Here is a 16,151-nt window from a genome sequence, read left to right as displayed (position 1 = left end):
CTTGGGTGTACAAATTACAAGCCATCTGACCATATGGTATTTTTACTTAATACCGTCACCTAGCCAGAAAAACTTCCTGATGGCTTTCTTCACTCACCTAAGATTTGTCTTTGGGAATCTATACATACAACTGTTTTGACGAACGCCATTCTACCGCCGTAAATGTGCGACGAACACAGGCATGATCACGGCCGACGCGACTATTTCGTAGGCTAGGCGTCTCTCCCAGCGCGTCAGCCCAAATGATTTCGACCGATTACAATGTGCTGCAGCCGTGTACGTATGTAAGACTGATCATCTGAGTTTAGCTTCGCGTCAGTTACTCAGATGTCTAGTAGTACGTATGATCAGCATCGGATGGGATATGATCGATATACGCCCGTCACCCCATCAGCTCGATCTTGCTGGAACCGGAAGGCATATTTCAGCTTGTCAGAAAATGACCGTAGATTGCAGAAGCAGCTAAGCCAGGAAGTGTTCCGAAATACTATCATGCATGTATGCAAGGGCGTTGTACGTGGTACCTAACTCACCTAACCTGAGACACACGTGTGGTATATGCAATGATGCAATATGTATATCTCAAGGAGGGGACTAAAGCATCTGAGGCTTTGCGGCTGCGCCTCCTCGCAAGTTAACTTTGGTGGTAAGCATGAGCAGATTTTGTATGGACAATTGGAGATGGGCTGATAGCTAGGGTTGGAAGAGTCTTTGGTTAGCTTTTGGGAGCACATCGGCAGACTTGGTGTATAGCTTTCACTCCTTTTCGTTCCCCAACTAACTCAAAGTGGAGCCTATGGCAAACATAAACAATTCAAAGTGGATCGTTTCTCTTGATAGTATTGCATAAATCCGCCTTTGTATTGCAATACTCGGCCTTTGCATATATTGGCGATTATCAAAAGTCATTGGCCCTATTTTATAGATAAGGCAACAACCGAGCGATATATACATTTTACATTCTTTGTACTCCTAAGCAGCTGGTGTTTTACGTATGCTAGACGTATGTTTTTCTTACGAAGATTCTAAAAGGTAGGACGTACTTGTAGAGTTAAAAGGAGTATGCACGTAAACGCTGGATGTGATAGGTTACCGGCTACATCCCCCCGAGGAAATGTTTTGTTCTTATTAGCACCACACATAATTAGTTCACCGTTTGACCTGTCTTGTGATGGGAACCCAACGGCTTTTAGCTTCTAATAATCCGCAAGCCTTTTCACACACTTTTTATTTATTAGGTGTGGCCGGTATCGATCAGCTGCACGCACGCACGCACCCGGCTGAAAGAGATACATGCTTGGGAGATCATACTGTACCTAGCCTGATGGGATCTGGCACCTCTCTCTCTATATGTGGTGCTCTACTTGGAGACGTTTACACATTCCCTCCTTTCCGTGCTCATGCAATGCATCCTTGTATTTGAATAATCAATCACAGCTGAGATGAGATGTTTCCTTTCCCTCCAATCCAGCACTTGGCAATTGGCAAGGTTGATGTCTGATCCGATCCAACTAACTGACCGGTTCCTGGCGATGCCTGCTACTAGCCCACCCTAACGTATCTCGGTTAAGATAGTAACACCCCCAGCTAAAAGTGCCGGTGAATTGCTAACCGAAGTCAATCAGGGAAGGGTGATCACTGAAAACTAACTGAAATCTTGCAGAAAGCAACACTTGCGAACAAGAGGAAAAATTAGCCGCTACTCTTCGGGGGGAAACAAAAGCTACTCCAAATTTACTAGCTACGGTACTACTTTTCTTACAAGGATCGATAGATTGGAAACACATTTTGGAACCTCCAACTTTACCTCTAGCACGCATATATACAAGTCCATTCTGTTGATACCACCTGGTTTCATTCGTAAAGCTTAGCATGTGCTGATCTTGGAAGTCCAGATCCTGGAAGCCGTTTTTCTACTCTATACGCTCAGCACACCACTCGATCGGGTCACAAGAAGTAAACGGGACCGCGTGATCCCCATGCGACCGCCTGAGCGAGTAACCCGTGGAAGACCCGACAAAACCGCGAGAGTGAGACCTGAAAAGAATGGTGGTGCTGGCGGTGGTGCACCGATGACGTCTACGCGCACCAGGCGGGTCACCGCCTCCGTAGACGGAGTCGATCGAGCTCCTTTATCAGCTCAGAAGATCAGGGGGTTTCCGTAGAACCCAAGCGAGAGACCCGCACCGCACCGCATGGAGGAAGGAAGGAAGGAACGCGTACGTAGCCATCATGCAGCCGGGGAGAAAGACGGAGGGCGATCGATGGCCGTGCGCACCCGCCGCCGCGGACAACAAATCGGGCAAAAGAGCGGATGGTTTGGTTTAATGTAGTCGAATGGGCGGGCGCCGACAGCGACCGTCGATCCTTTCCTCGGCTGATCATTTGGAACTGGCGATCGTTCTTATTTGGAACTTGGATCGAGCAAAGGAAACGCCCTGGCTTGGATCGCTTCTTATTTGGAACTTGTGAACTGGCAAACGAAAGACTGAATTTTTGCTATGACTCTTTTTCTGCTGAAGCAACGGCTGTGAGATTTGGGTTAAACTTAGCATAGACAGTGGGACGTAGCAAAATTGAGGTTGTCTCCGACAATGAAGAAGTTGTTAATGCTTTGAAGGAAGGCTTTTCTAGTTCAGTGGCAAGTGCTATATTCGATGACTGTTATTACATGTCGCTAGACTTTAATCACGTTTTGTTTGATTCATGTATTAGAGATAATAATCAGGTAGCCCATGAATTGGCCAAGTTGGCCAAGTTCTCTCCTCCTAGTATCTGGATGGATTCACCTCCGGATGAGACTATACATTTTCTTGTAAATGATACAATTGTGATTGAATAAAGGAGGAGATGATTTGTCAAAAAAAAAGGTAAACGTGTGCTGATCGCCTGACCAAACGACGAGCTCTTTTGACACGGAGAATATTCAGGTGTATTCAACAGGACTACGTGTGCGCGATCCACGCGTGTTTTTACTTTGTCCCACAAAAGAGTAGAAGGTGACTGGAGTACGAGGGCTTTGTCTTTCTCTCACAGTTTCTGGAGTAAGCACTTATATATTTTATTTATTTTGGAGTATGATGGGAGTTTTTGCTTCCGGGCTCATCTGCAGCCGCGTTCAGAAAAAATCAAAACAAATACTAGAAAAATTCAACAAAATTCATTTTTTTTGTGTGATAGATAATTTGATGCGTGAGGTCTGCTTCAAATTTTAACTCATTTGGACATCTGAGCAGCTCTCGGCAAAAAAGACAAAAGTGGAGTCTGTAAAAAAATTACTGTTCACGCAATGTTCTAACCCGATTTGTCTTTTTTGCCGAGAGCTGCTCAGATGTCCAAATGAGTTGCAGTTTGGAGCGGACCTCATGCATCAAATTATCTACCATACAAAAAAAATTGAAGAATTGACAGTGGCAAAAAAAGACTGATTCATTTTGCACCGCCATGTAGTGTCAGAGAGTAGCATTGAATTTTTTAGAATTTTTCTAGTTTTCTTTTTGATTTTTTTTGAACGGAAGCAGATGAGTCTGGACAACAAAGATTTCCGCTGAGTAAGCACTTATATAATGCAGGACGGATGCAGCAGGCCGCTACCTTTTTGTTTTTGAGGCAATCACATAAAGCTTTATTCATCCGTCACAATGTTTACACGGACAAAGCTAAGATCACCGGACTGACCTAACCAAGCATGGGAGCAGGCCGCTACCTGAATCAGGTGTTCTGGGCCGTAAAACATGTGCATGCACACCTGATTGATGGCCTTTTTGTTTCTTTGATTTGACTGGTCTCCGTCTGACCAATCGTCCTGATCCAGCCCAACCAACGGCGGGTGACTGCTGCTACTGGACTCTGAAACTCTGTTATGCACGTCGACGCGCCTTCCTCTGAATCTGCTGCTATGAACAATCCTCGTCACCGACTAACAATAGAAAGGAACCTTTAAAAAATAATAACTAGAGCATGTGTGGTCAATAACGTCACGAAAGCAAAACTTTTTTTTTTTTCGGGAAATACTTTTGATCTATTCATCTTCAATAATGATAGTATAACGAACACTAAAAATAATAAAAAATACATCCAAATTTGTAGACCACCTAGCGACGACTACAATCACTGAAGCGAGCCGAAGACGCGCCGCTGTCATCGCCCCTCCCCCACTGGAGCCGGGCAAATCTTGTTGTAGTAGACAGTCGAGAAGTCGCCATGCTAAGGCCTCATAGAATCAACACACCATTTTTATTTATGTATTTGTCTTTTTTGTGTACATCACAAATGAACATATGTCCATGAAATTTCATATGTGTATACTCGAATATATGATTATGTTTTCAGACATTTTTAGGCGCAGCAAGTATTTTTTTTTCCTGGAAAAGAAAAAAAAAGTCTTCACGAAGCAGTGATCCTATTTCTGTTTTTTTAGAGAAGCTCCTATTTTTGGGTCGAAGGGGGTGCGGGGTGCACAAACGCACACCCCTAGTGCAGTTCGGGCCAGCCCAAAGCAGGGACGTGAGGCGCTTTTTTCTTTTTCATTTCCTTTTTCTCTTTTGTTTCTTTTCCCCTTTTTCATTTTTATTTTAAAAAATTCAAAATATGCTAAAGAATTTAAGAAAATGTTTTCATATACAAATATTATTCATGAATTTATAAAATCTTCATGAAATTGGTAAAGAATCCCGTATTTCCTAAAATGTTGTTCAATTCGAAAAAATGTTCCCGAAACTGAAAAAAATGATCCAGAAATTATTGTTTTTTCTAAATTTCAAAAAAAGTTTGAAAGTGTTCCTGGATTTCCAAAAATGTTTCCAGATTTCAAAAGTTGTTCATCAATTTGGGAAAATGTTGTGAATTTAAAAAATGATCACTGATTTGAAAAATGTTACTACATTTCAAAATTTTATAAAATTAAAAAATAATAATAAATTCAAAACATGTTCCCGGTTTTCAAAAAATGTTCCCGATGCACAGAATGTTCATGAATTTGGAAAAATGTTCAGAATTTAAAAATGTTTTCTGATTAAAATTCCTTCAATTTAGAAAAGTCTCGCATTTCAAAAGTTTGCATGAATTTTGAAAACGTTCGCGAATTCAGAAAAATCACAAAATGTAATATAAAAATAAGAAAAGAAAATCAGAAATGAATAGGCGGGTGTGTTAGGGCTGGGGGCGCCGGCCGGCTTAAATAGCCAGCTACAGCCTCGGGCGGCTAGCCAGAGCGGCATCACGCGATGATCACACTGCGGCGAAGGTCTAGGCGCCCGTCGGACCGTCGGGTCTCCCGGCGAGTTCGTGTGGGGCCACAACGTCAGGCCGACGTGGCGGGCGTGCCCGGGCGCCCCCATATCTGTCTCATATTTGGGCTGGATATGAGAGGTGCCGGTCAGCCCGGACGTTTGAGGGCTGTTTGAAGGACCGTCTAGGTCAAAAAATCTTGACTGAACACTGATCGGATGGCCCGCCCAGACGTATGAGGCGGGTTTGAAAGATCCGGCTGTAGATGCTCTAAGCATTTATATAATGCAAGACGGATGCGGCTGGCCGCTACCGGTATCAGGTGTTTCGGGCCGTAAAACATGTGCACGCACACCTCATGGCCTTCTTGTTTCTTTGATTTGACTGTCTGACCAATCGTCATCCAGCCCAACCAACAACGGCGGATGACTGCTGCTACTGGACTCTGAAACTCTGCTATGACGCGCCTTCTTTTGGATCTGCTGCGAATAATTCTCATCTCCGACTAACAATAGAAAGGAAGCATAGAAAAACAACTAGAGCATATGTGTGCTCAATAACGTCACGAAAGCAAGACTGTTGTATATATCCTCGAGGAGTTCTTTTACGTGCGTTTGGTTTGAGTCCAAGTCTACATTTTTTTTGGCTAATGATCCATCTTTTGAGCAATGTTGACAAGAAAAATCCAGGTCACGGACTAACAATAGAAAGGAAGAAAAATAAGAGGTAAATACACTCGCAGTCTTATAACTTGCATGTGACGGTTAGTTTGATGCGCAAACTTGTAAAATGTGTGATTCTAATCATCAAACTTTCGTGGGCGTGTAAATACACTCATATTTCGCGTACGTATCTGCTGCTTGCGTGGTGACACACCAACATGGCCCGAGCCCGCGGTTAGCCACTATAACCGTCCACGCGTGATAGATTTGCATAAAAGCCTTAAAAAAATTACGTAGAGAGCCCCTCAAATAAAAAAGGATAGAGAGGAAAAATAATGAGACGAGTGGGTTTCGAACCGGCTACCTACTGCTAGCACACAAGAGTGGACAGCCACCAGACCGAAGATTGCCGGACGTTCGCAACCAGCACCGACGCGCCCCCCTCGCCTTTTACGATGGCGATGTCCACCCTGGAGCCGATTGTACCCACGTACACTCCGCCACCCTGTCGACGACCTCCATGGCGGCCACCATGGCCGGCAGGTGTTCGTCCAAATGTCATTGCAGGGGAAAAGATAGATGGGCCGGCCCAGCGAAGCAGGGGGTATGCGCCCATTTGCGGATTGTACTGTATCGGGCGCAGTGGGCGCCGAATAGGATTTAGCATTGAGCGGGCAGCGAGCGAGCGACCGAGGGGGGCGGCAGCAGCCAGTGAGCATTGTTGGGCCAAGCGCATGTAAGCGAAGCAGCGGGCGCTGGATTCGCTAACGGGCGCTAAAGGCGCCAAGGAGGCGATCTCTACTATTTTTGGGGTAGGAGGACGTGCAGGACGCACAAACGCACAACCCTCGCGCATTTTGGGCCGGCCCAAAGCAGGGACGTGAGGCGCTTGTTTCTTTTTCATTTCCTTTTTTCTTATTTTGCTGATTTTTTTTTCTATTTTTCCACATTTAATTTTTATTTTCAAAAAATAAGAATCTGATAAGAATTTAAGAAAATGTTTGAAAATATAAAAAATATTCATCAATTTAACAAATATTCGTGAAATTGAAAAAAAGATATTCCCGTATTTCCTAAAATGTTGTCAATTCGGAAAAATGTCCCAAATTTTAAAAAAAATGATTCAGGATCTAAGTTTTTTCTAAATGTTTAAAAAAGTTCAGGAATTGCAAAAATGTTCCTGGATTTCAAAAAATATGATTTCAAAAGGTATTCATAAATTTGGGAAACTATTGTGAATTTCAAAAAACTATCATAGAATTGAAAAAGTTCCTAGATTTAAATATGTTCTATAATTCAAAAACTTTTCAGGGATTTAAGATCCCGAATTTGAAAAAAGTTCACAAATTCAAAACTTGTTCCTGGTTTTCAAAAAATGGTCCGGAATTCACAAAATGTTCTAGATTTCAAAAGGTGTTCATGAATTTGGAAAAATGTTCTTAATTGAAAAAAAAATCAGATTTCAAAAAATGTTCTTTCTTTAAAACTAGTAAGCTTGCACGTGCAACGCACGTTTCACTTGCCATCAAATGATTATCAAAATAGTTGTCTAATTTACATAGTTATCCATCTATACGTAATCTATACCAATAATAATATTTTAATGTGTAGGCAAAAGTAAATCACATGGACAAACGAAGGAGAGGTGCGAATAAGATGAAAGATCAGCCCATTTATATGTAAAATACGTAAGTCATCATCTAACTGAACTGGTCATACCGAGAATTAAAATTGGACGAATGATTTAGAAGCTGATCTGTTGATCAGTATATTTTGGCAATGGTTGTACTGCATATTAATTCCAAACAAGTATTTTGAAAAAGGCACAGTAATTTAGGTTACCCGCAAAACTCCATGTATCCATCACATATTTTTTGTGTGTGTATGATCATGAGTTCATGACCTTAAACAAAACAATCAAGAGGGAGACTATCATCCAATAACCCATGAGAACATTACAACGAAACGCCTACTGTTAAGGCACTTCTAGCATTGGGAATTGCAAATTCTCACAACTCAATATGCAACTATAAGGTGCTTACCCTCCAACTTCTTCTTGAGCAATTTCTCCTCTTTTTTCTCCCTTCTTTGCTTCCAGTGCCTGCTCCTCTTCAATTTCCTGAAAATAAGAAACTGAAACTCCTATTTCAAAGCACTTCAGAAAGTGGCAAAGCTCAAAATGAAGCAACTGTGCATTTTGGGCCGGCCTCACTGAAGCAACTGTGCCAAATCAAAGTCTGTAGTTCAGTACTGGCTCACAAAAGGAGAGCAAATGAAATAAAGATATGTGAGAAACGTTGAGACAAAATCGACGAGCTGTACCTCGAAACCAAGGCGGATCAGCTGGTAATACTGCGCGATAACCTGGCTTGAACCTTTGGAGAAGTTGAGGGTGAAGGTGGGGGTCGGCGCCGAGGTAGATGATGTGGAAGATGAGCTCGTCCGGCAGGTCCTCCTTGCTCCTCCAGATGCACCACCCGATCCCGGCGTAGACAGGCCGTACTTGTGCCCGCTGACATTGATGCTCTTCATCAGCGGCAGTTGTGAAACAACATTTCATCCCAAAAGCTAAAAGGTGGCGTACTACCGTGACCTTGGCTCTCCTATCCTCGGCAAATTGTTGTCCAAGAACCCCAGATGGGTCAGCCAAGTAGCTAATATAGGTGCTACTCCCGTTTTTTCTGAAAAAATAAAGGCTTCGTGAAGCAGTTCTCCTATTTTGGGCGCTTTTCTTTAGAGAAGCTCCTATTCTTTTTGGGTCGAGGGAGCTGCACGACGCAGAAACACCCCCTTGCACGGTTTGGGCCAGCCCAAAGCAGGGACACGCCGCTTGTTTCTTTTCCATTTTCCTTTCCTTTTTTATTTTGTATCTTTTTCCCCTTTTTTATTTTTCTTTAAAAAACTAAAAATATGCTAAAGAATTTAATAACATGTTTTCAAATACAAATATTATTCATGAATTTAACAAAGCTTTGTGAAATTGAAAAAAAATCACGTATTTCCTAAAATGTTGTCAAATTCGAAGAAAACGTTACCGAAATTCAAAAAATGATCCAGGAATTATTTTTTTTTTTCTTATAAATTTCAAAAAATGTTTGCAAAGTTTCAAAATGTTCCTGGATTTCAAAAGCTGTTCATTATTTTGGGAAAATGTTGTCAATTTGATCACAGATTTGAAAAAGTTCCTACATTTCAAATTTTCCTTAAATTGAAAAACTGTTCAGGAATTTAAAAAATGATCCCGAATTTTAAAAAAAATCTAAACATGTTCCTGGTTTTCAAAAAATGTTCCGAATGCACAAAATGTTCTGGATTTCAAAAAGAGTTCATGAATTTGGAATTTTTTTTCTAAATTCACGAAATGTTTTCATATGTCAAAAAATGATCTTCACATTAGAAAAGTCTTGCATTTCAAAAGTTTGCACAAATTTGGTAAACATCGCGAATTCAAGAAAATCACAAAATTTAGAGTAAAATATAAACAAATAAGAAATGAAAATGAGAAACAAAAAAGGAAGAAAAAATAATGAAAAAATGGTTTATTGCGGGAAAAACCTACCCAAAATATGTGGGAAAAATAAAGCAAATAACACAGAAATAGACGGATTAACCGGACCATCACCGCTGCGATGGTGCGCGTTTGAATGCTATTATTCGACCCGCGCGTGGAATAGGATCCCTCTCGATGAAGCTCGGTCAGCATTTGCACTTTTTCAAGCATGGAGATGTTCTTTCTGACAGCTGTGAAACAATATTTCAGCCAAAAAGCCGAAAGGTGCCACACTACCGCGAATTGTTGTCCAATAACCCGAGATGGTTCAGCCAATTAGCTAATATAGATGCTACAGAAATTCCGGTTTTTGGAATCTTTCCTTCCTAGCTTTTCCCGGTTTGATGAACCTTGTAGAAGGTTCTGCTTTCGATTATTTTTTCTCTTTGTTGTTTTGTTATTTTCTTCATGATTTTTTCCTGTGTTTTTGGTTCTTTTGTTTCTTGTTTTTAAAATAATTGTTCATATTTCAAATATTGCTTGGAATTATAAAAAAATGTTCAGAAATTTAAAAAATTCCTAGAAATTTCGAAAAATGTTTAGACTTATAAATATTCTTTGTTTTTTTAAAAATGATCAGAGTTTAAAATATTGCTCTCATTTAAAAAAACATTGAAAAGTTTCAAAAATGTTTGTGTTTTCAGGAAATGCTCAAAATACGCAGGAAGCATCCTATAGGAGCTTCCTCTTAGGGTGCCATTGCCATATTCTGAGCAGAATCGGTAAATGCAAGGTAGCAACCAATATTTTGGTTTGTACCAAAAGTCCACCCTGAGTTCGTAGCCTCGTACCCGCGTACTGGTACATGTCGCCGTTACTGCAACCGTACCGTTTCTACGAAGGTTAACTACTCCATCATATCATGGCATTCAACCAACATCAAGGTTCAAGTACCCCTAAAGAAAGCATCATGGTTCAGAGCTACGAGAACGATTTTGATTGAATATCAGGCACCCAAATAAACACATGAGTGCTGCTAGGTACTCCACTTTCGCGTACAAATATGCAAATACAGCACTGCAGTTCAACACATACATGACATAAATATTACTCAGATCGATCCAATGGAGCCAGAACTATTAGTTCCGTCCTCTAAAAAATCATCATGGACAAGAGAAGTAGTATCAGCTTAAATTAGGAAATACAACCATAAAGATCGAGCAGCAGCTATAGCATCATCAAACGCCAGCAGCAGGTGAGAGGTGCATGGCCGCCGCTCAGCAGACGCCCTGGGTCTTCTTCCTGGCGGCGACGGCCCTCTTCCAGACGGACACCACCTCGCGCTGCCTGGCGAGGTCCTTCTCGCTCACCGTGTCGCCGTTGGGGTGCTGCAGGGCGGGCCCGCTGCTGCGCGAGGGGAGCGCGTCGAGCTCGTGGAGCACCTTCTCGATGTCGATGACGAGGCGCTCGGCGAAGGTGCGGCTGAAGTCCTCGCGGATGACGACGCGGAGCACGGTGACGTGCTGCGCGTCGGGGGGCATGGTGTAGGCGGGCACGATCCAGCCGAAGCGGCGCAGGAACTCGGAGATCTCGAACTCGTCGTGCCGGCTGCTGTCCTTGAGGGAGAAGGCCACCAGGGGGACGCCCTGGTCCTTGGACACGATGTTGAACCGGCCCGTGCGCTCCAGCCCCTCCTTGAGCACCATCGCGTTCTCCTGGCAGTTGTCCATGATGTTTCTGTACCCCTGCATTATCGCACCAGATACAGTTAGCACAACAATGTTGTTAGGGTGTGTCCAGATATCAGTCGACGGAGACTTAATCAAGTCTCAATCAAGTGACATAACATGTAACAAAGAAAGAAAAATGAGAAAAAAAATTTGCACGAATTTCAATGTAAGATCTCACGAATATAGAATAGACTAAGACATAATCAAATCTCAGTCGACTGAAATTTAGCAAAGACTGATGTTGTTACTGTTATAAGTGACAAAATATTCAGACAAAATCGATGAGTAGTACCTCGAAACCAAGGCGGATCAGCTGGTAATACTGCGCGATAACCTGGCTTGAACCTTTGGAGAAGTTGAGGGTGAAGGTGGGCTGGTCGGCGCCGAGGTAGTTGATGTGGAAGATGAGTTCGTCCGGCAGGTCCTCCTTGCTCCTCCAGATGCACCACCCGATCCCGGCGTAGACGAGGCCGTATTTGTGCCCGCTCACGTTGATGCTCTTCACCAGCGGCAGCCGGAAGTCCCACTCCAGCTCCGGGTACAGGAACGGCGCGATGAACCCGCCGCTCGCCGCGTCCACGTGGATCGGCGTGTCCCAGCTGCATGTCCAACCCAAAAGCAACCATTAGGACATTTGTGGAAACCACTGGAAGCTTGGTGGAAGGATGGTTAATGGATTCATTACCCTGTCTCCTCGTTCTTCTTGACGAGGAGGTCATTGAGCATCTTGACGTCCTCGAACTCGCCGTTGAGGGTGGAGCCGAGGATGGCGGCGACGCAGATGGTGTTCTCGTCGACCATCTCAACGGCCTTCTCGGGGTCCATCACGTAGTACCCCTCGCTCAGCTTCACTTCCTTGAGCTCCACCTCGAAGTAGCGCGCGAACTTCTCCCAGCAAACCTGCGTTCATTTTACCCCATGGAATCGATCCAGTTAAAAACTTGCAAATGTAACACACCGCGTCGTATGTGTCAGTGTTAATCAAGGAGACGACTTGTGATGTGCTCGTATTGGTTACCTGCACGTTGGCGCCGGTGACGATGTTGGGCTTGTCGCAGGGCTTGCCGGCGGCCTTCATCTTGTTCTGCCAACGCCTCTTGAAGGCCAGCCCGGCGAGCATGATGGCCTCCGAAGAGCCGACGGTGCCCACTCCCACGGCCGTCTCGGTCTCCCCGAGAGGAGCATTGAACAGATGCGCGATCATGTTCACACATCGGTTCTGCAAAACAGAATTTAAAAGCCCTGTGTTAATGATCGATCAACCAACCATGCTATATATGAAGACTTGATTTGTCGCAAGAAGAAAGCTAGAGTTTCCTCCACGAGGATCGTAAATTACTACATCATTACCACGTTTTATTATAGGTTAAATTCATGGTTAAACCTGAATTTGAAAAGTATGTGTGCCTTCTTTTTCAAGCCGGAGGGAGTAATAAATAGCAGCTTTTATTATTTTTTACTCCACTCTTTTTTCTTTTTGTCGTTGTGTTGCAATCTCTGATGATTTCTTCCGTTAATAGGAACCAAGGGTCCACCCTTGCATTTGTCCGCTCCCATGATTTTGCCGGCGTGTGCTTAGATGATTAGACCACCGCAACCCATGCTAATAGTGCGCCGCTGTGCCGAAAGGGCGCAATCAGATCGAATCATCACTCATCTGGTTCATGCTTACAAGTCAGTAAACATTTCCGGTTTACGTCCGCTCCAGGCCTAACCTCCACATGGCTACGAGCGTCTAGCTCGGCGGCCTACTATATGTAGCACCGAGAAATCTCGGGCTACTTGGGATTGCGAGCAGAACTCTTCTTGGTTCCTTCGATCGATCGATCGATCGATCGATCGATCAGTGTCTGCTGTTACCGACGAGTAAAACTCTTCTCGTTCCCCCTCTCGACCGATCGTTGGGTGGCTCAGACAAGACGACAGACAACCAGGAACCAGAGCTATCGCCATGTGTGTATGTGAACGTGGCTTGCTCGTTTTCCTATTGTTGCGTCGCGGGTTGGAGGACAGGGACGGGGGCCAGAGATGCCTTGTTCTGCACACTAGTACACCACGCACGTTCTGCTCCCCGTTGTTCTCTAGTGCACTACTCACGTTCATGCACCAAGAGGATAGACGGATGGACAGGGACGCGCCCTTGAGGAGATTATTGTTTATTTTCTTTAGTTACTATATAATTATGTTGGGCCTTTGTAAGTGCCAAGCCTCGAATGATTCTATCTAGACTGTAAATAAGTCAATAACAGCACTACCTAATCCAATTTTTTTTCTGAAAAAAGTGACCTTAATCCTCGTCGATCTCGAGGAGTACTGTATTGTTCTTGGTTTGAAACAAGGGGGAGCAAAAGGCAGCCGATGCACCGCCCAGAAATGCTGAGCCTCCTGATCTCGAGGAGAATCTTATCTCGGGACAAAATATACTACTCCTACGTGCATGGCATGAATTCTGTCCAAACGCACCGCCAAAAAAAAAAAATCTGTGAAAACTCGATGCATATATGGCCTGCTCTTTTTATTTGTTCTTTTTTCGCAAACGCTAAAGGCTGAATATATCTCCTGGTTTTGTCACTTGCTGCTAGCCTGACACGACTGCTGAACACCAAGTGTCGGATCCACCGACCTTTGTTTCTTTCGGCGACGTCTATTCCGTCGGATCCACCGAGAGTCCCTTCCTGCTACGTAGTAATTCATCTCCTTTATTACACGCGGCCATGTAGAGGAATAAAAATCCGAAAACAGTGGGCAGAAAGGTAGTAACTGAACTCGTCAATATAATAATCGTCGCTAGGCTAGAGGTAAGGTACGTACGTAGGAGTACTAGTACGCGCATATGATGCTAGATCATTTTTTAGCATTCCTAGTGGTACTCGTTTTCAAATCTCTAGGCCGGATCAGGCCAAGTGGAGCAGTGGAAGCCCACCGAAAGAAGAAAAAGATCTCGGTAGCAAATCAGGGGGACTCGAGCACAGCAGGTTCGCAATACCGGGGATTAAATTCCGAAGTAACGCCAAAGTAAATGGTATGGCTATTCCCTAAAAGGGAGAGAAAATGGTATGGGTGTACCTGGAGCTCTGTGGTTACGGGGTACTCGTCCATGTCGACGTAGTTCTTGTTGATGGAGTCCATCATGAGCTTGTTGCACTCGGGCTCCATCCACGTGGTGACGAAGGACGCCAGGTTCAGCCGCGGGTTCCCGTCCAGCATCAGCTCGTCGTTGATGATCTGGTACGCCGCCTCCTTCGGGATCGAGTTCTCCGGCATCCGGAACCTGCCCGTCCATCCGTCCATCCATCAGTTCACCGAACGACGAAACCAAATCAAGCATCCATCCATCCATCCATGATCCGTCCATGGACGTAGGAGGAAGGGACGCACCTGGGCAGGGAGGCGCGGACGTAGCGGGAGGCGAAGGTGGAGTGCACGGAGTCATCGGAGGATCCAGCCGACGCGGCGTGGGAGAGCACCATCTTGATCGCTCGCTCGCTCGCTCGCCGGCGGGGACGACGGCCGATCCGATCGGGAGACGTACGGGGGCCGGCGGTGGTGGTGGTGCTAGTGCTGCCGCTGGTTTGTGCTTGATCAACGCGGGGTCGGGGCCAAGCCGTTACCAAGGAAAGCGGGAACGTTTCCTATTGTATAGTCGATGGCGTGCGCCGTGCTGGCCGGGAGACAAAAATGGCGGAATATTTATAATCGAGCCGAGGGGATGGGTGAAGCGGAAGATTTTTTTTCACTTTCTTTTAGACGAAGGGAAGGGGAAGCTACATGTAGTACATGGTTTGACGAAGATGTTTCTGTTCCCGTTCCGTTCGGTCACGCTTTTCACGACACTTGTATTGATGTTGTCTCTTCGGGGCTGCGCGTTCCGGTGTCTGGTATTGGTCCTCCGAAGGTGGAGGTGAAGCTTCCCTCTTTCCATACATCAGGTCGCTTTGCCTCTGTAATTTTTTTTGCGACAAAAACTTTCAATCTATTCATAATCATGGTAGTACAACGAACACTAGAAATAATAAAAATTACATCTAGATCCGTAGACCACCTAGCGACGACTACAAGCACTGAAGCGAGCCGAAGGCGCACCGCTGTCATTGTCCCTCCCTCGCCGGAGCCGGGCAAACGTTGCTGTAGTAGACAGTCGGAAAGTCGTCGTGTTAAGGCCCCATGGAACCAACGCACCAGAACAGCAACCGCCGCAGATGAAGAGTGTAGATCAAAGGAATCCAACCTGAAGACACACGAACGAAGACGAACGACGAACAGATCCGACCAAATCCACCAAAGACAGATCCGCCAGAGACGCTCCTCCACACGCCCACCGATGATGCTAGACGCATCACCGGAACGGGGGCTAGGCTGGGAGACCTTTATTCCATCTTCAAGGAGCCGCCGCTGTCTCGCCTTCCTGAGTAGGACACAAACCCTAACAAAACTCAAAAACAGATCTAAAAACGGAGCCCTCCCACCGGCAAGGGCCGAGATCCACTTCGCCTCCATGGCCCTAAGGCCACCGGAGGCGGGACGGACCAGCGCCGGCGCTGGCGGGAGGCAGGGAATCTTAGTTTGTTTGGAGGCGGCGGCTGTAGCTAGGCGGTCTAATTTCCCTCTGTTATTATTAGAGCATCTACAACCGGATGTCTCAAACCCGCTTCATACACCCGGGCGGGCCGACCGGTCACATTTTTTAGACCCAAACGCCCCGCTCGGGCTGACTGGCACCCCCCATATCCAGCCCAAATATGGGGCGGATAGGGGGGCACCCGGGCGCGCCCGCCCGCCACGATGGCTTGACGGCGTGGCCCCACACGGACTCGTCGGGAAACCCGACGGTCCGGCGGGCGCCTCGACCGTCGCCGTGGTGTGACCGTCGCGTGGCGCTGCTCCGGCTCGCCGCCCGAGGCCGTTGCCGGCTATTTAAGCCGGCCGTCGCCCCCAGCCCTAGTACATCCGCCTCTTCACTCCCTCCGCCGCCACTCGAGCCCGTTAGCCATGACCCCACGCCGCCGCTACTACACGATCCAGCCCCGTCTCTTCCTCCTT

General features: G+C 45.4%; 1 protein-coding gene across 1 annotated transcript; it reads right to left on the bottom strand.

Annotated features, from left to right (window-relative positions):
- Positions 1-10,352: 10,352 nt before the first annotated feature.
- On the bottom strand, positions 10,353-14,797 carry LOC123095925 (glutamate decarboxylase 1). Its single transcript, XM_044517495.1, has 6 exons — positions 14,490-14,797; positions 14,178-14,382; positions 12,130-12,330; positions 11,797-12,011; positions 11,404-11,710; positions 10,353-11,126 (listed from the first exon to the last, which is right to left on the bottom strand). Exons 1-6 carry the CDS (start codon positions 14,579-14,581, stop codon positions 10,659-10,661), a joined length of 1,488 nt encoding a protein of 495 aa, XP_044373430.1. The 5' UTR covers positions 14,582-14,797; the 3' UTR covers positions 10,353-10,658.
- Positions 14,798-16,151: the final 1,354 nt, after the last annotated feature.

Source organism: Triticum aestivum, chromosome 4D (genome assembly GCF_018294505.1).
Source record: "Triticum aestivum cultivar Chinese Spring chromosome 4D, IWGSC CS RefSeq v2.1, whole genome shotgun sequence".
Classification (NCBI taxonomy): Eukaryota; Viridiplantae; Streptophyta; class Magnoliopsida; order Poales; family Poaceae; genus Triticum; species Triticum aestivum.
Note: the sequence above shows the minus strand (reverse complement) of the source record. Positions and strands in the feature narration are given on the sequence as shown.

What these genes read in the sequence shown, in the direction of transcription:
- LOC123095925 (XM_044517495.1), bottom strand. Translation starts at nt 14,581, where the DNA reads ATGGTGCTCTCCCACGCCGCGTCGGCTGGATCCTCCGATGACTCCGTG. An exon ending in CCGTAACCACAGAGCTCCAG is followed by an intron (nt 12,331 to 14,177) that starts GTACACCCATAC and finishes TCTGTTTTGCAG; the next exon opens with AACCGATGTGTGAACATGAT. An exon ending in TCACCGGCGCCAACGTGCAG is followed by an intron (nt 12,012 to 12,129) that starts GTAACCAATACG and finishes AAATGAACGCAG; the next exon opens with GTTTGCTGGGAGAAGTTCGC.